Below are 25,800 nucleotides of genomic sequence, written 5' to 3' on the forward strand. Positions count from 1 at the left end.
CAGCAGCCGCGGCTCAGCCACAGCCCTCGAGCGCCCACTCCTCACTCCCGGCCTTTGGGATAGGGAGCATCTCTTGCTTGGGCAGTGACTATTCCAGAAGGGGGAGATGAGGGCGGTGGCAAAAGATAGGTCTTTTCCAGGAAGCTGACACATGAGCAGTGAGAATGTGAGGGCAGAAGGTGGTGGATGAGTCCAAGGGGCCCAAAGATGGGGGGAGCACAGCTGGAGGAAGAACTCAGTCCTGCTGGGCCCTTGAAAGAAAAGCTTTTCTCAGAAACCTATCTTTGGCTCTTTTGCCGAATCCTTCTGGGTTTAATGCCAAAAGTACTTACATGGAAATAAGCTGTTGCTTACTTCCCAAACCCCTAAGTTCTCCCCTGTAGTTAACATTCCCTCCCTTTTCAGGCCCGTGGTATTCCTACACCCTAGGTATTAAAAATCTGGAGAAAGTTCCTTGGAATGCAGAAACAGATGTTTACATACACAAAGTGCTGGGCTTTAACCATATCTGAATGAACTGAGCGTGGAGATTTCGGAAATAAGAGCTTCTTAGGGAGGTCTTAAAATTTTTTTTCCAAGAGTTACAATGACATGTGTAATGTGAGTATAGTCACTAGATAAAGTGTCTTGTGTATTCAGAGACTGAATAAATGCTTAAAAAAAAGAGTTTTTGATTATTTAAAACAGTTCTCAATGGAATCCCTAGGGAAGGAGTCAAGGGGAAAAAAAAGTTTGGGTTGTTTTTTTTTGTACATATGCTTTAGAAAACAGACATTTTTCAAGGTGAATGCCCTGAAATTATTTAGCAAGGTGAATTAAATCTCATGGGAGCATCAATGTTTCAACAGAGCTACTGATTCCCTGTTAACCATGACTGAGGGATCATTAACATTTAAGTCAACTTCTCATTCTTTTTGGAGAATGCTAAGATGATGATTTTGTGTTTTTAAGTAAGGGCAATCATTAAGAAGTTTGAAATACTGTTTTGGTCCATACAATTTCTCTTTTACCTCCTCCAAGGCAAGCCGTAAGAAGTAATGTCTGCTCATAAGCATATTATAACTTGACGTGCAACGCTGAATTCACTGGACTGGAGGAGAGTGTGAGCCCTGGTTTTCAGAGCCCTGGATTAATTCTTGCTAGTTACCGCAGTTAAGGCTTCGGCAGGAGCTTTTAATAACTCTACCCAGGAGGGAACAGGCTCCACAACCTATTCTTCAACTCTTTGGTTTTGGTGGTGACTACCAGCAACAGGACCTGTTAAGCCTGGTTAGATCCCAGACCAAGCCTGCTGATGGACTCCATTCAGATGTTTTCCTCTCAGAAGACAATGAAGGCAAGTGATCAACCATTCTTGAGTCTCAGGTTTCCTTCCAGGTGACTCCTGATTGGCTCTCCCTTCAGCTGTTACTTTACGAGGCTTCTCGTCTTTGCTGTCCCTGTACGTCCTTCCCTCGCTCTACCACCTGGGTCAAGCCTCACGGCACCCACTAAGTCTTCCTTGACCTTCCCTGCCAACGGTGACTTCTCAAGGGACAATAACCTAAGTGTCCTGGAGAACTACTTGTCCTGTCAAGTACACATGTCTTATCTCTCCAGCTAGATGGCACCTAAGCTCTTTGGGGAAGGCCGTGGGATGGCCTAGAGTTCCAGGCACAGAGTGGATGAGCACAAGGTAGGCCCTCTATTTGCAGTTTAGGATCATGTGACTAACATCTCACAAGAAAAAAACAGACCACGACAATGTCAGATTACAGAGACACATGTTTGCTAAATAAATAGGCCAAATGTACTCCTTGACACCGTAACTCTACAAGTTCTATCTCTTTAGAACCCAGTTGTTATCTTTAATACATCCTTGTCCCTGGGGAAACCCTGTAGGCAACTTGGCTTAGCCAGTTAGGGTACAGAGACTGGTGCCCAACCCAGTCACTGAAGACAGACAGAAACAAGGCAGTCAGAGAGCCCAGCAGACATTATCACCACAGAGAATATTATCTCAGGCATGCAGACCACGGGGGAGAGTTACGATTCCACACTGCAAAGACCAACTCGCTTAGGAGCCCCTGAAGGTCACGGGCAGCATTCAGGAGGAGAGCTGGGGAGGGGGCTCGGTCCTGCAGGAAGAGTGTGCCTCACCAAACATGGATTCTTTAGGGCTTCCCCTTCAGCATACCTCGTGTTGTTCCTAAGAATGCATTCAAGGAACCTTCTGCAGGAATGGAAAAGAGAGGCTCCAGGATCGCATTAGCCAAGTCAGCCCTTGGCCTACGATGCTCTCTTACAGGAAGGGGAAGGGAAGAGGAAAAAGAAAGGGAACAGAAGGGAAGAGAAGGAAAGACTACAAACGAAAAACAAACAAAAAACTCAGAACAACAACATCAAAATGTCTACCTTTTCCCCAAAAAGCAATTCTCTTATTTGGAGAGACTCATATTCTAGAGACGGAAGAACCAGCTGAATCAAAAAAGAAAAGTCACAGATTTTTCCAAAGCTGCTTGAATTTCAAGGTCGGAGAGCAAATCACAGAATGTGAGACTATCTGGCAGCGACCCTCCCTGGAGCTGTGAGGAACAGTTAGGTTCTGATTCTACGACTGACACAGTCACCTGGTCTTCCTGCCTCTGTCCCTCTCTGTCTGCTCAAACCTGGTTGTATCAATTTGAGAAAAAAGTCACTAAAATAAAAATGAAGAGATAACTTTGTATACTGTGGGCTACCGTTTTGACAGGAGGAGGCAGCAGAGAGGTGGGTTGGAAAGGGAAGGAGGAGCAGATTAATTCCTGGCTGCAGGCCTGCCCCATCCCCACCTTGCGGCTCGAGTTCCCCAGTCTGGGTGGGTAATGACACAAGATGGCATATGGAAGCCACTGCATGTTCCTAAGGCATTTTGCTTGGCTTTGCCAACCCCAGCCTAGTCTGGTCCGCTCCCCTAGCGTGTGGGCTGGAGACAGGGACTCACCACAGGTTGAGCATTTTCAGGCAGCTACAGAGTGTGTAAAGAGAAAAACACAGAAAGGAAGAGAGAGAAAGAGAGATATTAGTCCACAGAGGTGAGATGGAAGCAACTCCCTGTGAGCCATGCAAACATGCAGTATGTGTCTGTGTTTAGTTTCTTCCTCTGGCAAGGTAGGGTGAGCAGGCCCAAGCCACTTGGTCCCTGCATTGAAGTGGAGGGGCAGGCGTCTGACAGAAACATCCGGTGAGAGCTGGATCTCAGTGAGGGGCAAGGCAAAACAGGAAGAGCTGGTGGGAGCCCCAGGGGTGGGCTTTCCTGGGCAACTTCCAGGAAGGTAGCAGGAGAAAGAACATATGGCCCTGCCTGTAAGAATTCAATCAGGCACCAAGGCTGAGCCATTCTGGTTCCCATGTGAGGTCTCACCGTGCAGTTTGTTAAGCTAACCTTGCAAACGTTCTGAGGGAAAGAGAAGTCCCCAGCCTTTCGGTAAGTCCAACCAAAGCAGCCAGCATTTAGCTCTTCCTCTGGAGGGGAGAACAGGCTTAAGAAGTACTTTATCTTACTAGGAGATGTCTCAGTATGGAGAGTAACTACTCTGGATTAAGGTCTGACTGCCAGAAAAGGGCCTAGACCCCACGCATGTTAATTCTCAGGGGAAATGAGGTCCACGCTGGCTAAGTGACAGCTAAAGTCGGTGGATAACCAAAAATTCCCGTGTTCTTACCAGAACAAAAGTCAACCAAAAAGCTGCTTTGCCTCAGTGCCCTTTCAATCATACTTAAAACAAGGACACGTGTCCTGTAGCTAGAGAAAAAGGTAAGTTAGATATTTGTTTGTAGAACAAAAACCGAGATCCTGTTGTTTCTCTCCTCCTTTACACAAAACAAGCTGGATGAGGAATCCAAAACCAAAAGCTTGGAAGTAAAGGTTTCACATCGTCTCCCCAGCAGTACCCTGGCTGAATCTTAATAAAGGCAGCAGCCCCTTTTTCCCCCACAAGCAGGCTGTATCAGGGCCAATGGCAGCACGGCTGTGTGCAAGGAGTTGTTTGGGACGCCTGGTGCTTCTCTAGCTGTGACTTCTTCCCGTGAAAACGATCACGCAGGTGGACACGTGGCTCTTTCCACGTCCCCTCCCCATACACATAGGCCAAGCAGAAAAACACATGGCTGTGCCCTGACAGTGCCCTGGGCGAGATGGATTGGCAGCGCATGAAATCACTAGGGGAAGTCAGCACACAAAATGTCCTAAGCTATGAGCTTTTGGATGACATGTGGTCAAATACTATTGCTCCTTTCTGGGTTCCACACCTTTTAGAGAGCCCAAACCTGGCACTGGCTGCAAAGAGGCACAGTGGTCCTCTATGCTACGTGGGGAGACTTTAAACTCTCTTTATATCCTAGGATTTAGGTTACACCAGAACAGAATACACCAGATTGAAATCACTGTGTGAATGGCCGCCTATCTTATACACAGGACACAACACCACACTCACATATACGATTAGTGTACACATTTACCAAAATGAAATGAGATAAAGTGGGTTCAAAGATAAACCTGTATAGGTCATATTTAAGACTAAAGCCCATTCAATGCTGGACTCAAAGTATACTATTAAATCCAGAGCTCAGCTTCTAGCCTTCGAAGTAATAACCGTGACAGTGAATTGGGAGCCAGGTGGCGGTGGGGGTGGGGTGCGCCTGTCTTTCAAGTCTAGACAATGTGTGGATCAGATCACATCCAGCAGATGTGATCTCCCAACCTCAGCTGCATACTTGAATCACCTGACCTTTAAATACTACTGACGCTCATGTCACATGCTGATAAATTAAATCAGAATTTCTGGGGCCAGGATTCAGGCATCTGCATTTTCTAACATGCCCCAGGTGATTCCAAAGTTCAGCCAAGGTTGAGAACTCAAGAGGGTGCAAGTACCACATTGTTTATTTGGGAGAATGAAGTTTTGTCTTGGAAAAATTGTGGGCACCATTAAAATTTCCGAAGTCCTTACTAGCATTACAAACTCCCCCTGCCTTCCTTATGTATCAGGGCCTTGTATTAACCAGGAGAGGATTATCTGAAGCTGCCTACAGTCAGCAGGGACTCAACAAGAGCGTCCAAGTCATCCTTGTTGCTTTTTATCTACTGGGGAGGAATCCTCAAGTCCTGGCTTTCCAAGGAAAGGACCGCTTAAAAGCAAAGTGAGCTCGTCACATAGATAGACGGACAGCAGAGCAGAGGAGTGGGTGAGGGAGCAGCTGTGCAAAGCTTGTCTGGAAGGAAGAAGCAGGTCTTGATTAGCCTCGCATCACCTTTTACTCAGGCGTGAGCATGCTGTGGCTTGTATGCAGGCTATCTGGGGGCTCCAGAGACCACGTAAGGCACGGTATCATTATAAACATGTTGCCTGCTTACGAGAACAAGATACTGGGATAGCCTAAATGTTCTCCCAGGGTTTAGCAAAAAAGTCATCCATATCGGGCTTGGCAGCAGTTACTGATCTGTGAAGGACTTCTCTCTCCCTTACCTAATGCAGTCTTAGAGTTTTCATCTGGACCTGACTTTGGGACGGGGCAAAAAGGGAGAGGAGTGACAGAAATGCCGCTTTTGCAGCAGAATCAGCAGTTACTTCACCTTCTACCCCATCTTCTAAGAGTTTAAACACAGACCATGCAGAGAGCACCAAGGGGCTGGTGGCAGGGGCAGGGCAACACATTCACATGCAAGAGAAGCAGAAAACGGAGGCGGGGAACCTCCTCGTCCTCTTGGGATTCGTGTGATTTCCTTTCCTGCCCAAGACTCTTTCACTCACAGGTGCAGAGACTAGTTTTCTTGGCTGACTTATCTGAGTCTCTCTAAATTCACTTAAATGTGAACAAAATAGCTCTGAAACCCTTGTCTAGGACTATGCATGCTGAGCGGTTAGCCGACGACCAGAAATCGAATGCTGTTCAGCGTGACCCATGGTTTAGATAAGCAGATTTTTTTCCTCTGTGTCCCTGAGGGAGCAAGAGGCCCCAAGCCCCAAGAAGCTCACGACTGCTGTCTGCTGTCGCTCCTGCACCATGATCCTTTTAGTTCACTATGTCTCTTGCCCCCAGTGGACTAGAAAAAGTGACTGTCTTTCCAGAAATCACAGCTAAAGAAGGGCGGCAGCAGCCTTAGGGTACCATGCAAAAAAGAAAATGATCAAAGGAAGAAAGCTGTGGACACAAGCATGAGGAGTCCGGTCGAGATGAGCAGCACACGAGAGGAAGAGACAGAGAAAAGGTCTTTCAACCTATGACTCAAGAGCCCCCTTGAAAGACGGACGTACTTAGCTTCCTCCACTACCTCCACCTCGGCGTGAGCTGTGATCGGCGCGTTCGAGTGGGCTCCCGTGGGGTCGTCGACATTCAGCTCTCCATTGGTTGAGCTAACCACCTGAAACAGAAGGACAGACAGAGTGTGACAGACACCATGGTAACAGGAGCCTCCTGCCAGCACCGGAGAGGGTCACTAAGGGAGATCGGGTCTCTAGCTTAGATACTAGCCAGGCAGGGTCTGGAATGTTTGTTTTCCTGGGTTGGGAGGCCAGATGTCCTAATTTAGGGAGTGTTCCCAGACCCGTATCATGTGAGAACGTAAAATTCATCGATGTGATCACATAATGATACGAACTTTCATAATGAATGCCTGCTGTGTTAGGCACTGTGCTACATTGTGTGTGTGAGTGTGAATTCAATCTTCATGAAAATCCTATGATATAGGTCATATTACTCTCTTCAGTTTTACTCTTCTCAGTTTATTATGCTATAATTATATGCAGACTCAGTGATGATGTTAAAAAAATTTCTAAAAAGGAAATCAATAGTGAGCATCAGAAACTTATAAGCAATCGCACTCTCCTTCAGAAATTTCTTCACAGCTTTGGACCAGTGGTTTGAAGTTTCTCAAATAAAGACTGCCACATCCTCGCTGGTGAGGGGACAGACGGTAAGGAGACACTTCCCCTTGGAAGACCGGTCTTATTTCAACAACCTTTATTTCAGGCTCAGTGTCATCTCATTTCTCACTGACGGTCCCCGAACTGTAATTGAAGGCTCTCACTCCTGTCATCTGGTTAATGTGGACCCGATCAGGCTCCTCTTGCTTGTGCAGCTGCTTCTGCCACCTGGTCTCATTTCCAGCACATGAGTCCTGTTTATGTGGGTGCTGGGAAGTGGGAAAAGGGACCCCGCTGGGCAAACCACTCTGCTGTTAAAGACCTTGGCTGGAACATGGGAGAGAACCACAAAATAGGATAAATGGTTCGGGTATCACATGACCTCAGGTAAGTAATTTTTCATCTATTTGAGACTGTTTCTTATAGGCTGATGTGAGAATTCTACCAAAAAATGTATGAGGCAGGGTCTGGTACGATACCTGGTGCAAAATAATGGAGGCAGCTGAGCACATTAAATAGGAAATGGGCTCCAGACTTACTCAGCCCTGTGGCTGAGCCCTAGTTCCACCACTTACTTGCTGTGGCTCCTTGGGCAAGATCCTCACTCTTTCTGTGCCTGAGCTTCCTAATCTGTAAAATGGGGAAACAATGCTGCTTACCTAATTGGGTTACTGTGCAGACAGTCCACAGAAAGTGCTTAGCCCCTGGTACATGGTAATGGCTCAACAAGTGTTCATATTACTCTTATTCCCCCTCCACAAATGTTTGTTCTTATCTCCCTCTAGATCTGGGGTCCTCATCAGCAGTTAATTTGCAAAAATCTCCTGCACAGTCATAAAGAGGAAGGTGGAAGGAAGTGTTTAATATAAGGAGTTTTTGAGGTATTTATTCAAAGAGGAAAGGGCAGGCAAAGTGAATACTACTCTCCAGTAGTCTATGCCCACCATTATTTCTAAACCAGAAATATTTATTGTTCTTATTAATTATACAAGCTTAAAAAAATTAAAACAATGCTGTATGGTTAGTCAAAGAAACACACAACATTAAATTGGACTTAGCCATGAGAGACCCAAATTTCTGCTAGTGATCAAATTTAGCATTTCTGATTAATGGAAACCACCTGACCATATTTACCTCCTGACATGATACAAAGAATACTCTACAACATAATCTATGTAGTACTCTTGCAAAATAATCTCAGTGTGATGGAAAACAGTGGACAGATCTAAAATGCAGGACATTCTAACAGACAACAAACCTTGATTCTTCAAAAAAGACATGCCTCAAAAATCTCCATTTTTTTAAACACAGGGTGACTGTTATAAATGAAAAGAGACTAAGAAATTGAAGAGGCACAGCAATGAAATGCAATGCATGAACCCTGCTTAGACCCTAACATTGTAAACTTAATTCTGGAGACAACTGGGGGAATGTGATAGGGACTGTACATTAGATATTATGGCATTACTATTAATTTTTTCAGATGTGACAATGGTACTGTTGGTTACATGAGAGAACGGCTTCATTCTTAGGAGATGCAGATTGAGGTATTTTGAGATAAAATGCGCTTACAAATAGCTTAGAAAGCACCCCCTCCCCGAGTTAAAGCAAATATGGCAAAAATCATAATAATTTGTTAATCTAGGTTAAGGATACACACCGGCTCACTGCACCACCCTCTACCCCCTACAGATTTGAAAATTTCAAAATGAAAAGCTGGGAAAAAACCAGCAAAAATGAAGTCGAGGACAGGTTTACAGACTGGAAAACCACAATCCCTCATGCCAATGCGGTCCTAGTCATCTCCTCAGCCTACATGTGCTTCTTGTGGGCACATTCTGGCTGCACACTAGTGATAATGCGGGTAAACTCATTCTGTGAGCACGAGGGTTAAGGGAGAAATCACAGTAAGTTTCTAAACAAACAATTAAGTAACTAGACAAGATGTTAAAATGTCTTGGCCACTACTAACATGAATGAAGCAAAAGTAAGCACCACCCCTGCAAACTACCTGGTGACTCTGGGTCACGGCCCAGCTTACAGCATTTCACATGTCTCAGACTATAATTTCTCCTTCGAAATGTTACGGAAACGACAGGCCAGTCAAGAAACAAGCACCACTTGGAGGGTTGGAGTACTCAGATGTATTACGCCGGCGGGCTCAGAGGGGTTTCTGCTCCGAAGCTCTGAGCACCTCCAAGACGTGCACATGAGGTTTTATAGGGTAAAGTACAAGCTTGGGGTATTTGGCCAATAGGCATGGAACAGCTTTAGCAGCATTATCATCACAAAAGTGGAGGCGGGGAGGCAGCAAACCAACATTCCAAAGCCAGATATGTATCTTTGAAAATCCAGCTGGCTAGCAAAAAAACATAAACAGCAAACCAACACTGATAAACTTAGATTTACAAGTTAGTCCAGCAGAACTCAGATCAGTATTCCAATACTTAGACTTGTGAGTTATCTTGTTAGCCCAGCCCAGCCTCTCCTTCACATTCCTAGACCTGTGAGTTATCTTGTTAGACCAGCCCAGCTTTTCCTTCACACTATGTTGCCACTTTGCCCACAAGCAATGTCCTTGGGCAATCTAAGGAAGAAGTTACCCTATTCTACAGACTAGATATCTTGTCCGTATCCATGAGTATCTGGTCTCAAAAGAATCGGGCACAAAAGGGAACCTTACCACCAGCTGTCTAAACTTAAACCTGACTTGAAATACACCTAGGGATCAATGGCAACTAACCTGGGTCTCTAAAGCACCCACTTAATTGTTTCAGGTTGGAAGCAGTTTGTCAAACCACTGAACTGTTGCCTGGACGTGCAGTGGGACAAACACTAGTACTGGTAACCACAGTGCTGGATTCCAGCCTGGCTCTACCATCAGCATGCTCTGCGAGACTAGGCCAATGGCCTTGCTCCTATTTACCTCATAATTACTGTGGTAGTTAAATGTAACGATGTCCAGGAAAGCAATTCAAAAAACTGTAAAGAACCTTATGAATGCAATAAATTATTATTTGAAACAGTATCATTTTTATAGTTTTCCACTGAATATTTTAGAATAGTTTAATTAAAAAGTAAGTTTTATTTGTATACCTGGAATACAGATAATTGATTTTGCTGTGATCACTGACTAATATTAATCCCACAGTCCTCTGGCTGCAGCACACAAGACCAAAGCAATTAACACAGGACCATCCGTGAAAGAGACTAAGGAGAGGTACTATTTTGAACATTAGTCCTTAATATTGGTAACTTTTTTTAAGAGCCTCAGAAATTTAAGTTATTAGCCCCATTTTCAAAATGCTGCCATGAAAAAAAGAGACAGGAAATACCAAAGGAAGCAGTACTTTAGCTGATAATCAACATTACAATCCTACTTCTCCAAACTAACATGTGCGGTAATTCTCTACGTTAGCTTCCCCATCTATAAAACTGGAGTAACACTGACCTCAACAAGAGATGACAATAACTCTAAATCATAAAGATTTGAGCAAAGTAAATATTAGCTAAATGTTAAACGTCATACTTTTTTTTATGGGCTTGATTTTATTTTTATTTTTTAATTTTTTTGGTTTTTGTTGTTTTTGGGGGGGGTTATTTTTAGAGGAGGTACTGGGGATTGAACCCAGGACCTCATGCATGCTAAGCACTCGCTCTACCACTTGAGCTATACCCTCCCTTAAATGTCATTCTTAAGTCTCATGCCCTTGCTTGGTGTTGGAGATTTCTAAATACTTCCTATATGTTTTAATTCAAACAACTATAGAGTCATCTTTCTGAAAGAGAAAAATATTCTGTCTTTTTGAATTTAGGCCTTCCACATGTGGAAGATCTGTGGAAATACTGGAACAGTGAGGACCACAGGGGACCAGCCCATTCAATGGGCTGAAGTGGGAGTGCCCGTGTGCCCTGTCTCACCTTGCTGTTCCGCCCTCCCTACCACGGCCATGGTGTCTGCAGGTCATCCGCGTTAGGCCAACCACAGCTCCACCACATTAACTTCGGGACGTGAGACAACTCACAAATACATGGCCAGCTGCTGTGCTAGAAAGGTATTGCTGATTTGGTTTGTAAAAAGCATAGCCTTTACGAGTTAACAAAAACTGGGGCTAAAATCAAAGAGGCAGATACAGTGAGGAGCATTTGAGTTTAACAGTTTTAGGGAAACTGCACAACTGCCTGTCCCCATCCAAGTATCCAGGGAGCTGGGAGAACTTAGTTTTTCAGAGAACAGAAGGAGGTTGAATTTTCAAAAGAAATTCTAATTGACTCTCAATTCTAATCCACAACCCCTCACAGTGGACAGCAGGAAACACTGTCCAATAAGCACCTCTGTGTTCCAGGAACACAGATCCAGGAAATGGTTCAGACATGGCTGGCTCTGAGGGGTTTCCCTTTCAAAAATGATCATTTATCTTTGTTTTATTTTCTACTTACAAAGCAAGCGTGTTTGTTGTAAAAAATAAGTTATAATATTAAAAAAAGGCAACATAAAAAGTACCAGTGTCCAGGGACATCATCACATGGAAGTGGCTGGTGGGAAATTTGGTAATGTTCCTTGAGAATAAGGGTATGCAAAGTATTTATTATGTAAAAGGACAAACAGTAAATATTTTAGACTTTGTAAGGTATAGAGTCTGTGTCAAAACTACTCAACTCTACCACTGTAGCAAGAAAGCAGCCCCCTCACCCCAGCATGTAAACAAATGGGTGTGGCTGTGTTCTTCTAGAACTTGATTTATAAAAGCAGGCAGAGGGTGAGATGTGGCCCCACTGGTTATGCTGCCCACAACTACTCTACATTTTCTTTTTCCTTCTGCATACACTAACCTAAGTGTGTGGGTGTGTGTCTGTATTCTCTTTGACATATATTATTTTTCCATATATATATATGAAAATTAATTAAAATGGGGTCAAATTTATACCCTGTTTTACCACTTGCTTTTCCCACAATATATGTTGGACATTTTCCATGATACTCAGAGATCTCTCTCCATGGTATCGCAGTATTTATATTTGTTTAGTTAATGTTGAACTGGGATGTCCTGTAAGTGTAAAATACACACACTAGATTTCAAAGACTTGGTTAGAAAAAAAAAGGTTAAATATCTCTAATATTTTTAATAGTGACTACATGTTGAACTGTTTTCGATATACTGGCTTAAATATACTATTAAGGTTAGTTTCACCTGTTTTTTTACTTTTTAATGTGATTACTAGACAATTTAAAATTACAAATTAGACTCATTTCTTTTAACAGCATTTTCTAGAACAGATATATTTAATATCTGTGCATTTTTGAGGGATCTTTATCTGAAACTAGATGCACTGGATCAAAAAGTGTAGATATTTAAGATTTTCACAGATATTGCCAAATTATCCTCCAAAATAGTTCTTTTTTACATTTCAACAATAGTAGATAGGCTATTAATAAACTTCAAATTTTTGTAAATAAGATAGTTAAAAACTGGTATGTGTGTATATAGGTATATGTATTTTTTTTAATTGTTTGGTTTTATTTTTATCAGTTATATAAGTACACTGTAAAGAATCAAATATTTCTACAAGAAGTCTTAGGAAAAACAGTAGTGTCTTTTCCCCATCCCACCATTTACTCTTCCTTTACAGCTGATTCCTGGTTTTTACCTCCATATCTCCGAATAACATGCGTCTTGATTTGTCATTTTTAGGCTCTATAGTCACCTTTTCCATCCTTTTATTCTCCCGCTTTAGTTTATACTGTAATTGTGACCAGACTGATCCTTGCTGTTTACATTATAACTATGCTGTGACTTGGAGCATATACCATAGTTCTCTCTCCGTCCCTGTACAATTTTTTGGTTTCCATGTAGTTAATTATCTTTCAAAATTTACTTTTACTTAGCTTTATATATATATTTTTTTGTTAATCACTCATTCTGACCAAACTTTGTCATTTATTTACTTTCAAGATATTCTGACATACCAGTATCCTAGTCATTTCATTGTGGTAAAACTGCTCTCAAACCCTCCTGACCACCTGTGTTTGTGACAGGCTGTCCTCTTCTACTGGAGTACAGCTGTCATCCTGGGATTTCCTAATTTTACCATTACATTGCTTCTTCCCTGTGTTGGATCTCTTGTTTCCTGGATCCCATTATTTACTCTTTCTTGGTTTACTCATTTATTTTCATAGTGCACATCCTCCTATAGCTTCAGAAGAAAGAATGCATGAGAAGTCTTAATTTTGAGACCACATATTTTTAAAAACATCTTTATTCTATATTCCAACCTGGTTGACAGTTTGGATGAGTACAGAATTCTCGGTTGGAAATAATTTTCCCTCAGAGTTGTAAAGGCGTTGTTCATTGCCTTCTAGATCCCAATACTGCCTTTCAGAAACCTGAAGTTATATTAAGTCCTGACCCTTTCTTTGCATATGATTGTTTTCTCTTGCTGGAAGCTTGAAGGATCTTCTCTTTGTCCTCAGTGTTCTGAAATTTCACAATGATGTACCCTCGTGTGGCTCTACTATCCATTATGCTGGGCACTTAGTGGGCCCTTTAAATCTTCATGAGTTCTGGGAATTTCTTTTATTAACGATTTCCTCCCCTCCACTTTCTCTGTTGTCTCTGGAATGCCCATTATTTAGAAATCAGATTCCCCTTAAATCTTACATTGTGTTTTCTCCTATTTTTATCTCTTTGCTCTACTTTCCGGGAGACTTACAACTTTATCTTCCAAACTATTAAGTTTAAAATTTTTCTTTTTTACGTTTTTAATTTCTAAAAGCTTTTTTGGGGGGGGGGGTTGTTCTTAGAATGTTCCTTTAAAAGTAGCATCTTTTCCTTGCTTCACAGCTGCAATATCTTCTGTCTGAGAATTTTAATAACAAAGTATTTTTTGTGGCTGCTGCTGTTTGCTTTGGTTTCTATTTTATTCATGGTTTCCCTCTGAAGTCTGATAACGCCTGATTGTTTGTTCATATTTAAAAGTGGGAAAGTGTAAAGTTAACTGGCACTGTGAGTTCAGGGGTGGGACTTATGGATCTCACTGCGGAGTGATCTGACTGGGCCATTTTGTTAGGGAAGCCCTGTTGTCAGTGTGCTCAGATGTTGTCTTTGGGGCTGGCCAGATTCCCCAGAGAAGACTCAAGTCTCCTGCCTGGAAGGTACACACCTGGCTGTCAGCATTTTCAAGTACTAAATGGGGAGAGCAGGCAGTCAGCATGCACACAGGCATTTAATCTCCTGTTTTCCTGTATAGAATTCTGTCCCTAAATGTGCCTCGGACTTACTAATCCAGAGACCCTCTATTTTGCCCTCTCCAAAGAACAACAATTTTGGTCTCTGCTGGGGAGGAGGAGAGCATTTAGGGATCTCTGGCTTCTTAAACAGACTTAACCCAATCTTCTTTATTTTAGCATATGCCGCTCCGCACCCACCTTCCTCTTATAGAAGGCAAATTTCTGAGCCTTTTGGGGATTCTCTTGTGTAAATAGGCTCTCAGTTTTCCCCTATATTAGCTTAGAATTCAGTTTTCTTGGGACTCCTAAGTCATTTAATAATTGCCCAACTGCTTTCCAGCTTCTAACATTTGATTCTGTTGCCTCCTCTTCTGTTTTCTCCATCCTTACATGGATTAATGCCTTAAAAAAAAAATCTCTTTATCATTCTTTTAGTGTTGTTTCAGGAGGAGATGAGAGTAGATCTGTATGTCCAGCCCATCATTTTTACCTGGATGTTCCTATGGGAACATCTTCGGTTTATAGGACTGAAGCTATCTCGAAGCTGTCTAACTTCCTGAGAATAACACAATCTTCATGTAAAGGCGTATCCTAGACAATCCAGCCTATCAAGATGCATTTCTGTGTGCAAAAGGCACGCCTATCACTTTATAAGAATTTATATTTGGTAGCTCTGGGTTCACTTGTGTGTCCCAACAGCTGGTGTTATGTACCAGTATGAGAAAAATATTTAGATTAAGAGTTTTAAAATAGTGATATATACGAAAAGTTAAGAGGCACAAGATATTCTTAAGTACAAGAGAGACTTGAGATTCAAAATAGTCCAAGTGAAATCAGAAATAATTCTCTGAGATGACACTTTTTCCAAGGAGAAGAAAGAAACAGCCCAGCTCCCTGGGTGCCTACTCATCAGTGGTTGAGTTGGACCGATGAACAATCTCACCTTACGTGCTAGGGCATATATCATTATAATGAGCTACATATGCAGTCCTCTGTCCAAAAAATACTTATTTCATTAATTTCAGGTCTTTACAGTTAACAGACTTGACACTAACATACTTCTGCCTTGACATTATTTATGGTTTATGAGTGGATCAAGGCAGCAGGATTGGTTTAACCAGAAATCAGTATCAGAAATCTATAAACATTTCTTAGTCAATGACAACCACCAGCAACCATCTCAACAAGTGGTTCTTACAAGTCCACCTGGGCAGGAAATCAACACACAGATGTTCAGTTAACTATAGAAGCAGCTCAACCTTTCAGTAAGTTTCCATTCTAAAGGGACTCGAGTTTCCAAAGCAAGCCAACATTCTACCAGCCAAGCTGGGAAGGCCAGGAAGAAGCAATAAAGGCAGTAAGTACCTGCACTGATCCCCCATGGCGGTCTGCAGCCAAGTGAGACGTCAGGTACGAGGTATTGGTCTGCCGGCTGGGCTGGACTTCCCACTCTCCTCGGCGCTCTGACGATGCAGTCTGCTCAGGCATTAGGAAGCATGAGAGCAAGATACGGAAGGAAAGGTGAAGCAACAGCAAGCAATAACAAAATCAAGTACATTAGTGTCCCTGAGGGTTTTATTTCTGTTTTGGATTTTGAACTAACAAATGCCGCAGAGCAATGAGAAAAAGACAGCTTGGCTACATTCATTTCAGCCTAATGAGCCAACACATGACAGTCTATAGCATATCATCTCTGCCCAGACACAGAAAAACAATAATCACCAAGAGAGGAGGTTGAAAAAAAAAAACTATCAAAAGCTGGAATCATCTCTTATTTTCCATATTAGTAAAATCTCAGTAACCACTAAGCAGACCAAATTCAGAATGTTAGGATCATTGGACAAAGGAACAACCATACTTACAAATCATTTCACTGATTAAAGATCTGTCTAGATAGACTATAATCAATACAGAAAATTCCTAGCATTAGGAATCAAGATAATATACCTTTTCCTTAAATTGGGAGCCCACTACTCTCAACACAGACTTCCACAAGGCTTTCAACTAAGATAAAATGAGTAGTGGCTGGAATATGCTTTCTTACCTAAAAGAATGAATAAAGTATCTCCTCAAGAGTAGGTTCACAGCCAAGAATATGAAAGGATGGGGGAAAAAACAAGGCTACAACGTTTTTCAGATTCCTCTAGCTAACATAACAGCCTCTAGCCTGGAACTGGAAAAAGCTGAGATATGATTACTATGAACCATTTCCTTCCAGAAAGCAAAAGGCAGGATCCTTTCCCAGCAAAAGAGGGCTTTCAATACAGAAGCTCACTGGGTTCTGCTTTCACCTTTGCTTGCCATTCAGGCTCTCTTCACTCCTTCTTTACCTGTTTTTTAGATCTCACACTATCCTGATCTTGCTCATATGTGATATTTGTTCAGAAGAATCTGTCTGGGTGCCTCTTCCCCTGTGCCAGATGGCTGAGGAGGTGTTAACATCATGATGCTCAGCTGTAACAGTCCTAAGGCTCTACAAAAATGAAAGATGAGGTGTTGGAGAGGCAGCAGCGAGGCATTAGTAAATCAAAGTTTAATTGCTGCTGATATGAACAGCAGCAGGGGCTGGGATGTGATACTGCTGCTCTGCACGAAAGCTAGTAAGGATGCTATAAATATTAGAAACGTCCGCAGCTATAAATGTTGTATTCTATAAAAAAGAAAAGGAAAGGTGAAGAAGCAGTAGTTTGAGGCTCCATATCACTCTCCCCCTTCTGTACCTCCTTATTGACTAGAGCTGTTTAAAGCTCATCTATAAATCACCAAAAAGGCTTTTCCTGTTTAAAGAAAAAAAAGCATCCACCAGCTACAATTTACTTATCTTCTTTATTAATGGAATAAGAAATTACATGGGTACAGCACTATAAAAGATTCTGGCCACGTTTTCTGATATCCCTCAGGGAGTGAGCATATTCTGTAAGAAGGCAGCTGTATTAACTTGCTTGCTTTATAATTTAACAAGTGAGGAGTTTAGTTCCATACTGCTTATCATATTTGAGAGAATCAAGCTATGGAACATATCCCCCGACTCCAATTATTTCTGCCAACAGAGGGTCAGACGTTTCGTTTTCCCAAAATAAGGATAAGATATTCATATCCTCAGAGCACTTAATTTCATTTATTCTCACTTCTGGAGATTTAAGAATATGTCTTCCTCTAATATTATAAGCAATACCTGTAACTAATATCTATCAGTGATAGCATCTTCAGTTCTCTCTAGGACTTATAAAATTGTAATATTTAAGTAGATTATTTAAGCTCCTAACCTACTATACAGAATTATCAGTTCTCAGAAAGTTTAAGTGCCTAAAAAATATCCAGAGATTTATAAGCCATTTGGTGGTGTTCTGAGTTCTGTGATACGTGTTCAATGCAACTACTTCTCTCATGAATACTGTTTTGCATTTGTTTTTAAGGCAGATGAAATGTACTTAAAACCCTCATATGCTTTTGAGCTTAACAAAATCCTGGACAGTTGGTGAGCTGCTATTTCTATTTTTACTGAAATGCATATCAGAAATCTGGTTTGAGGGCTGAGCTCATTTTCCTAGCCGACCCCATGCTCTGAGGCTGGGGCTCTCCCTTCTGAGTAAAATGGCCCACATTCTGCCCACAGAACGTGTATCTTCTAGGCCTTTCTCTTACCTTCTGAGATGGCCTGTAATCTGTTTATGGAGTGTACATCTCTCTAAATAAATCTACTTTTACTCAAAAAAAAAAAAAAAAAAGAAATCTGGTTTAATGCTACTGTCTGACTGACTCACAGGGATGTGTACTTGTTTACAGTCATTCTAGCGAAATAACATAATTTGTTGGCATAATCAAGATTTTTGTCTGAATGAAAGCAGCAAGACCTTTTTTCAAAGGCCTAAAAGTCATACTCCATCTCCATCCTCAAAGTGATGTACTATTTATCTTTTAAGAGAAAAATAATGTTAGTGTTCCTGATTGCTTCACAAATGCTTCCACTGTGACACGTGAACATACAGTGCCAGCCTGCTGCTCGCCAGTCCCTTCTATATCCACTGACAGCAGCAAAACCAGGCAACAGACCTGAACCTGGGGTTGCTGGTTTATTTCTTTGGGAATTGTTTTTCATCACAATGCTAAACTCTACGGCTATACTGGAATTTAAGGACTTGGACTGGGATCTAAAAGTTGATGCAGAAGGGGTTATTTGCTAGTTTTAGAAACCAACTGAGTGCCAGGAGCTAAATGAAAACAAGGAATGTCAACAACCCCAGGACCCTGCTCGTCTACTTTCCCTTGAAAGGTGTTCTAGGCAAGGCTGTGTACACAGGGGTTATGATCTGGCGTCATCTGCACAGAAGCCAGTTATACTAAGCAAACCAGCAGAGGAGACAGGCATGTAAACCCTTCATTCTTAAAGATCACTCATGCACACATGTTTGCCTAAAAAGCAATGGGAGCATCCACGGGTAGAAGAGTCATTCAGCAAAACCAATCTCTCTGCATTACTTGAGAGGCAAAGGTCCACATGGAGTGTGTAAGTCCCCAAAGGCAGCAGCAGGAATCTCAAGTAGTGGGAGTTTCTTGGGGTAACGCTTTAAAATCTTCAGTTGTGACTGCACTACCTGCATGGAAATGCTTGGTTTATTATCTAGTAGGCGAATGTGGAAACAAGAAGGCAGCAATCCAGCACAGCATAAATCAAAGGCAAAGCTGGCAAACACAGAGAAGGGAAAACACGGAAGCCTGGTAGAAAAAGCCAAACCATCACATGTGCTTAGGGCAGAGGAGGTAAGTCTCTCCCAGCAATCACTTGGCAGGATTCATGGACAGACAGTGGGGAGACCAACACTAACAAGAGGGCAAGAAAATGCAGTCTGCAAACACCTCAGATAACCACCTCCATCTGTGGCCTGAATATTATCTCAAATTTTTACTGGAGATAAAGCTACTTTTCTGAAGCACAAGGCAGGCAAACATCTTCCTCCCGTTGTAGCAAACAAATCATTAAACTCTATATAAAGTTATTTTGAAAAATTAAGTTTGGTTACATCTACAAAGAACTTCATTCATTTTACTTTATGGCTCTTAAAATGCTTTAAAAGTTGTCATCTACAGAGAATATTTCCGCCTCCCATGTCATTCTTCTAGGCCTCATTATATAATTACAGTCTTCAACTATAATTACCTAGAGACTGACTAGTACCAAAAGGTTAGCAATGAATACACCGTATTGCATTCTGTCTTACAATTCTCCCAAAATGAAACAAAGTTTTAATATAGTACATTAAAATATACTATATAAAACATATGTATTATTATACATGGTATATATTAAAATATAATTTTTTAAATATAGGGGGCAGGAAAAATGGTAAAGGAAGCATCTTAAAAATTTGGGGGGTATATATCAGACCTTAGGTATGAAATGAAAAAAAGCTGGTAAGGTTATTGAAGTGTACACTTTAACAAAATCAAAAATATCCTTCTATCAAGTTCACAAAATAGAACCAATTTTTCCCATGCCAGACAGAGACTGTTACATGAAATCCGTTAGGTGTGCAAATAGTGACTTCCTGTATTCCACAAACTTGATTAAATATTAGTGATGTTTGAAAATCACCGATAACAAACTGGAAGGGATTATTTCCAAGCCCAATACTATATAAGCCCACAGAGACAGTAGTAGCAATTCTGTGAAGTGCTGAGAAAAACCACAGGAACCACCCTAGAGGTTTGAAACTCTCTAGTCAAATCCTGCCCTATTCTTACTCAAAATGGCATAAGACACGTCCCCTATGGAATGACGATTTATCTAGGAAGGATTACTCAAGAATCATCTTTCTACAAGGAGAGGCCTCAGAACACAGGGTGTCTGCTGACATATAAAGTTTTATCAAACAGTGCATATAGACAGAAGAGAATTTTTAACATGGAATAGAGTTAAGAGCAGACGTGAGCAGCCGAGACTAGGTGACGGAATGGGAGAAGCTAAGAAAAGAGCTGTATTTCAGTTTTGCACTTGCTTGTTTCACTGTCCCCCTAGGAGTTAAAGCCCCAGAAATGAGGAGGGACAGCTCACTCTGCACTGAGCTCTGTGCTGGAGGGTGGCAGGGCGAGCGTGCAATCTTTACACCCGAGCTCCTGCCACACTAGACAGGAGGCAGCAACTTAGGAAATTACACGCAGGTCAGAAGGAAGCCAATAATCTCTAAGCCAACTCATCTGCCCCTTAAACTAGCAGACTCGGAACCTTGCTGAAAATGAAGCCATACTCTGTACAAGGAAGGGAGTGGAGAACTCATCAGTTTTATTTTTTAAAATGCTACTGGACTTTTAAAAAAATTAATAAAGTTTTTGTAAAGATCTCTGACCATCTACTTAGGAATCTGGCCTAATCTCCTCTTTGGAAAAGCTATGCTTACAAGCAGCTTCATCCAGTAAGCATCATAGCACTAAACCACAAAGTTTATTCCTAAGGCTACATGTTCCTTAAATCTTTACTCCTTGGAGTCTAGACACAAACAGAACAAATCTGAACCACTTTTGTACTGGGGTGTATCTTCTTCAGAACTCAATATGATTTGACTCTTTTTAAGTTTTGTTGTTTATTTCTTGTGTTTATAAGGGGCTGAGTTAGTTTAAATGTGGGTCTTCTGGCAGGATGAAGGATTAGCTTTACTGATCTTTGATCGTATTTTCCTCCCTAGTCAAACCGGAGAATTTACAAGTGAACAACACATCTAGTAGAAAATTACAAAGAATAAACTCTTTCCCTTACATATATGTTGCTCATATAAAAATGAGTAATATTTGAGGATTCAATATGATCAGGGGTAGGACACTATGTATGATAGAATTTAATAATTCTTGATGGCCAATATGACACTTTCCAACCTCAAAGCAGATCTGTTCTCCCTAACCTTCCAGGCCAAGTACCCCTTTTTCAACATGCCCACAGAAACCCTACCAAATAAAAGGAGTCAGTGGGAGAAAAAGGGAACTATCCAACTCGCTGAACTATGGTAGTATGTATTTGTGTAGCATTTACTGAGTAAGGATGGTCACAAGCTTAGATTTCAAGTTCTGAAAGGAAATGTGCTGGTCTGCACTTCCCAGTCAATGCAATATTCTACATTTCACATGTCGAACAAACACACTGCATTAAAACCCTTGACAGCACAATATACTGCACTTTCATATTAGATGCCTGGATACCAGCAGGACTTACTTTCCGACCAAATTTGATCAGAATGCAAGGGAAGCTTTGGCAGGTAGAAACAGGCAGAACCATTAAAGTCGTCATACCTTCCTGATGGATGCAGGAAGTTCTAACGCAGAGTTCTTTAAGAGGAACCTTGGAACTGGGAAAGGACAAATACCAAGGAAAAATGACAGAAAAGACTAACCCACTGTGGATCCTTCTGAGTGAATACGGCTTTTAGGAATGTTTTTTCTACCCAAGCTCATGATTTAATTACAGTTCTCTAGCTGGGTAAATTAATGTTCAAACCAATTGTTCTTAAGCATCTGGCATTAAAATAGTTTTAAAAGGTAGAGCCAACGTAGGTGAGTTTAAGTGCAGTCCTTTGGCCACCACCATGTTGGGATCTATTACTGCATCTAGGAACCAAATACTCAATGCAATTCAATACACCTACATTCTAGACCAGCAAAGCAAATTTCCCCTGAAAATTCCCATCGTGATGGAGAAGACCCAATGTAATCTCCTGAACTTACTTTGCAGCAAGAAACTGCTGTTTTTCCACACCCTTCCCCTTGAAGAGGCAATCCAGCCCTACTCTGGCTGCCAAATAGGGCAGAACGGCACTTTGTGGAAACAGAAAAAAACGAGTAGGAAAAAAACTTTAAAATTTGTTCTTCATGGAAGGTTAAATAAAAATCTTTATTTTAAACAACCGTCTGGTTTCATCTATACTTTTCATCTGACAGATCCATTCATTCATCATTCAAACAATTATTTATCAAATGCCTACTATTCCAAATATTATTTTAGGTGTTAGGACTACAGCAGTGAACAAAATGACAAAAATCTCTGCCCTCACAAGGCTTACATCTGTGGAACCTGAGGTCCTCCGAAGCTTAAATGTCCTATGGTCTAAGTCTTGGGATAAGCGAAAAGCAAGTTCTGAGCACCTCTGCTTTTCTCTCCTACTCTAAGTGCGGGACTGAACAAACAGCGCCTGTTGTTCCCAGGCTGGCTCCTCTACTGCACAACTGAGGGGCAGGTTTACCCAGGACAGGGAAGCTCTTCAGGCATTAGCATCACCGTCATGTCCACACCTTGACTTCCAAATCTCTCAGGTTTTCTTTTGAGAGCCGTCCTCTTCCTGCCAGCCATCTTCAGCTGGAGTGCACTGCTAGCGTTTAAAATGCAAGATGCCTAAATTCATACTCCAAATAAGTTTCTTCCCCAACCTTCCCATCTCTAGCAACAGTACCACCTGCCTCCTAATGACCAAGGCTTAACATCTCAGCAACAGCTTTGACATACGCTTGTCCCTCAACCCTGCCGTACACGTTGGCTGCCAATTCAGACAGATTATATCCCTGTATCACTTTTCAATTTTGTTTCATTTTCACCACTGCAGCCCATCTAGGCCCCCTTTACCTCTCAAGGGAGCTACTGTCTTACAGGTCTCCATGCTGGCTGCCAGGCTATTACCCTCTTCTGTGCCAAAACATTGCTAAGGCAAAGTTTTTCACCCTATCATCCCTCTGTTCAAAAACCTTCAGCAGCTATTCCCTACTGGAATCGGTACTAACTCTCCCGCCCAGTGTTTCAGAAGACTTGTCTCCTATATTCGTACCACATATTTTAGCAAAATGGAACTAGATAATTTGTTGTTGCTCATATTCCCTTTTTGCTTGGAACACCTCTTTCCTTTCCACCTAATTCTCCCAAGAGCTTTTCAAACGCAGCTTCTTTCACGAAACTCTCTGTCGTGCTCAGACTAGATGAACTGTCTCCTCCTTCCAATCCCTGGAGATAGTAACCTGCGACTTGGGACGCTTACCTGTTCTGCCTTCTGTTCTAAGTTCTGTGCTGGCTACCTGGCTTATCCGCTCGTCAGAACTCTGAAGACAAGGACGGTATCTCCAGGACATACTTTCACATAGCAAGTCCTCAGCTAGATTTACTGAGTCGAAACTGCTGAAAAAAGGTTAGGTGACTCTAAAGTAAGTATCTTTCAGTCTCTCTCAAGGAAAGATTTTACCTTCTTTTGCTGATTTCAAAACTTGAAAAGAATTAGTCTAAAAAAAAATCACACTGCTTTTGATTCTTACAGCCATAAAAAGGACATAATTGGCTGCAATTTTTCTTTAAAAAAAAAAAAAGCATAAACAAACGACCCTAAAGACAGGACAAAAGCAATGAGACCACAGACTGAGGCCCAGTGTAAGGGCTGAATAGACACTACAAATCCATTTACCCACAGTGCACAGTGCAGAAAGAATTCTACCCAGCAAGAATTCAGAATCCTGCTGGAAAGGAGGTATAAAATTTGCATTTATGTGGGGAATTTCAATCCCTCAGCAGCCATGGGATACTAAAAACCCTAAGAGGAAAAAAAAAAAAATTAAGCAAGACTTTCAAGACTCAACTCTTTAAACAGAAGCTTGCTGCCTTGCAGATGAGATTTCCTAATTACACACCCTGGTTTAATGACCTTTCATTTAAAAAGTGCACTGAAATTCACTGTACTTTTACTCTGATACCAGGTATGACCTCAGTTTTCACCCTGGCAATCTAGGTTTTTCAATCATCTCTTTTTCCCATATTTTTAAAATTCATTCAAAATAGCAGCATTGCTTATGAATTCACTGAAGCAGAAAAGATAAGAGAAACTTAAGGAAACGCATATTTTAGTTTTTAAATACTCTAAAAATATGAGCGGGCAGACATGTTATGACTTCACTGACTACTTAAATTATCTATCTTTTCCTTTCCATACCTTCCCTATTTAAATGCATTTCTCATTATAGGGTAACACAACTTCACTGTGGAACAGTTGGAAAAATATTATCCACAATACTACCACTTCCAACACTATTTCTGTTAATATTTTGGCATTTTCTCCTCCCACTGATTTTCCCATTTTCCTTTCCCCTGAGGGAAAAAAAAAATCATGAGGTATTTCTAATTTTGTTTTGTGATTTCTTCACTATAGAACCATAAACATTTTCAGGTTACTACAAGTTTTCCTAAATATCATTTTAAGTGGCATCATAATATTCCACTGAATGAATGCACTACAACTTATTTTATTTTAACCCAGTTTATTTGATAAAAGATTTGAACAGACCCATAGCCATTCCCTCACAACTGGATAGGTGGCTCATTTCTAAAACTTTGCTAGAAGTGGCCTTGTGAGAATTTAATGTTTACAACTTAATCTGTATGTTGGGTTGTTTTATTATGATTGATTCTAAAAAGTAAAATTATTCTACCAGAGAGGACAGTAACTTTATCAAATTACTTTCTGGAGAATTTGTAACAATTTGCAAAGTCAAGAGCAATGCATGAGAGTGTCCTGAACTGGACACTCCACACTTTTAAATAGGAGCTGAAGAAGTCAACTGTATTCTGCTGTCAAATCAGAAGTTGGTCAAAATATAATCCTTAGCTAATTACTCTGATTAAAGTATAACCCTGGATCCAGTTAGTGTACAGTTTGCTAAACCCCATTTTTCTACTTACTCTCCTATTTATTCTCTAATACAGATTTCCTTTCTTCAGACATTTTTCTTACCCAATATGCCACACTTTGCCAAAAGTATGCACTTACTGGTGAGTGTACCTATGTTTGTATATGTACGTCACTGTGTGTACATGTGTGTGTATATAATTCTAGTTTTTTTTTTTTTTCACTTTTCATTTCTATTTTTTTAAATTGAGGTGTAGTCAGTTTACAATGTTGTGTCAACTTCTGGCGTACAGCACAATGCTTTAGTCATACATAACTATACATACATTCATTTTCATATTCCCCTTCACTGTAAGCTACTACAATCTATTGAATATAGTTCCCTGTGCTATACGGTAGAAACTTATTTATCTAGATACTATTTTTAACCTATGTACTTTCACATGTACATCTGTGAGGTGTTTTTGTATTTTACTGTAAAAATGTCTGTGACTATAAAACAGTGAGGTCAGGGATGAGGGGGAAACAAGCTAACCTGATAGGTGATAATGATTATTTGCGTGTGTGTGCATGTATCTGTTTATTAGTCTTTGCTCACCTATCTGTTGAGGTACTCATTTTTCTCTTAGCAATATATATAAGGATTAAACTCATCATATTTACTTCCCAATCCATTACCCCTTTGTTTAAATGTTGTCAATTTGCTCATTTTTTGGGGTGTGATTGCCTCTTCTGTCTTTAGGCAGAGAGAAACCTCTCATCCAAGCCAACAGCTTCCCAAACCATGAACACTGAAGGATGGATGATGTGCCTTCTCTGGAATGGCCTAAAGCAGAGCTGAGTGCTCCCTGCAGGGCCAGATCCTGGCCGGCTCTAGAATTAGCTTGGATCCAGGGACAGAGGTGGGGTGGAGGTGCCAGTTCATGTCCAGATCAGCTGGAAGTCCATGTCACCCACCCTTCTTAATCAGCAAGGGCCCAGCACGGGTGAGAGTTGCACACCAGACTGCAGATGAGACTCAAAGTGGGCCACCCTGTTCCCCAGTGTG

The 25,800-nt window shown here is 41.3% G+C and overlaps 1 protein-coding gene across 14 annotated transcripts in view; it reads right to left on the reverse strand.

The window, feature by feature from the left end:
* The window catches only part of CSNK1G1 (casein kinase 1 gamma 1), a 150,238-nt gene that overhangs the window by 6,945 nt on the left and 117,493 nt on the right, over positions 1-25,800 (reverse strand). For 10 of the 14 annotated variants that reach the window (XR_004137108.2, XR_838195.3, XR_010380806.1 and 7 more), the window contains 2 exons: positions 15,478-15,588; positions 6,276-6,382 (listed from right to left, as the gene is read on the reverse strand). Coding sequence is in view for 4 of the 14 variants with exons in the window: in XM_010993535.3 (XP_010991837.1) it covers positions 6,276-6,382; positions 15,478-15,588 (218 nt within the window). In the remaining 10 variants the exon portion in view is untranslated. Of the gene's footprint in view, positions 1-6,275; positions 6,383-6,416; positions 7,212-7,459; positions 7,515-15,477; positions 15,589-25,800 lie in introns of those variants that run through there. The other 4 variants (XR_004137109.2, XR_004137110.2, XM_010993538.3 and 1 more) reach the window with 4 other exon arrangements.

This window comes from Camelus dromedarius, chromosome 5 (genome assembly GCF_036321535.1).
Source record: "Camelus dromedarius isolate mCamDro1 chromosome 5, mCamDro1.pat, whole genome shotgun sequence".
Taxonomy (NCBI): Eukaryota; Metazoa; Chordata; class Mammalia; order Artiodactyla; family Camelidae; genus Camelus; species Camelus dromedarius.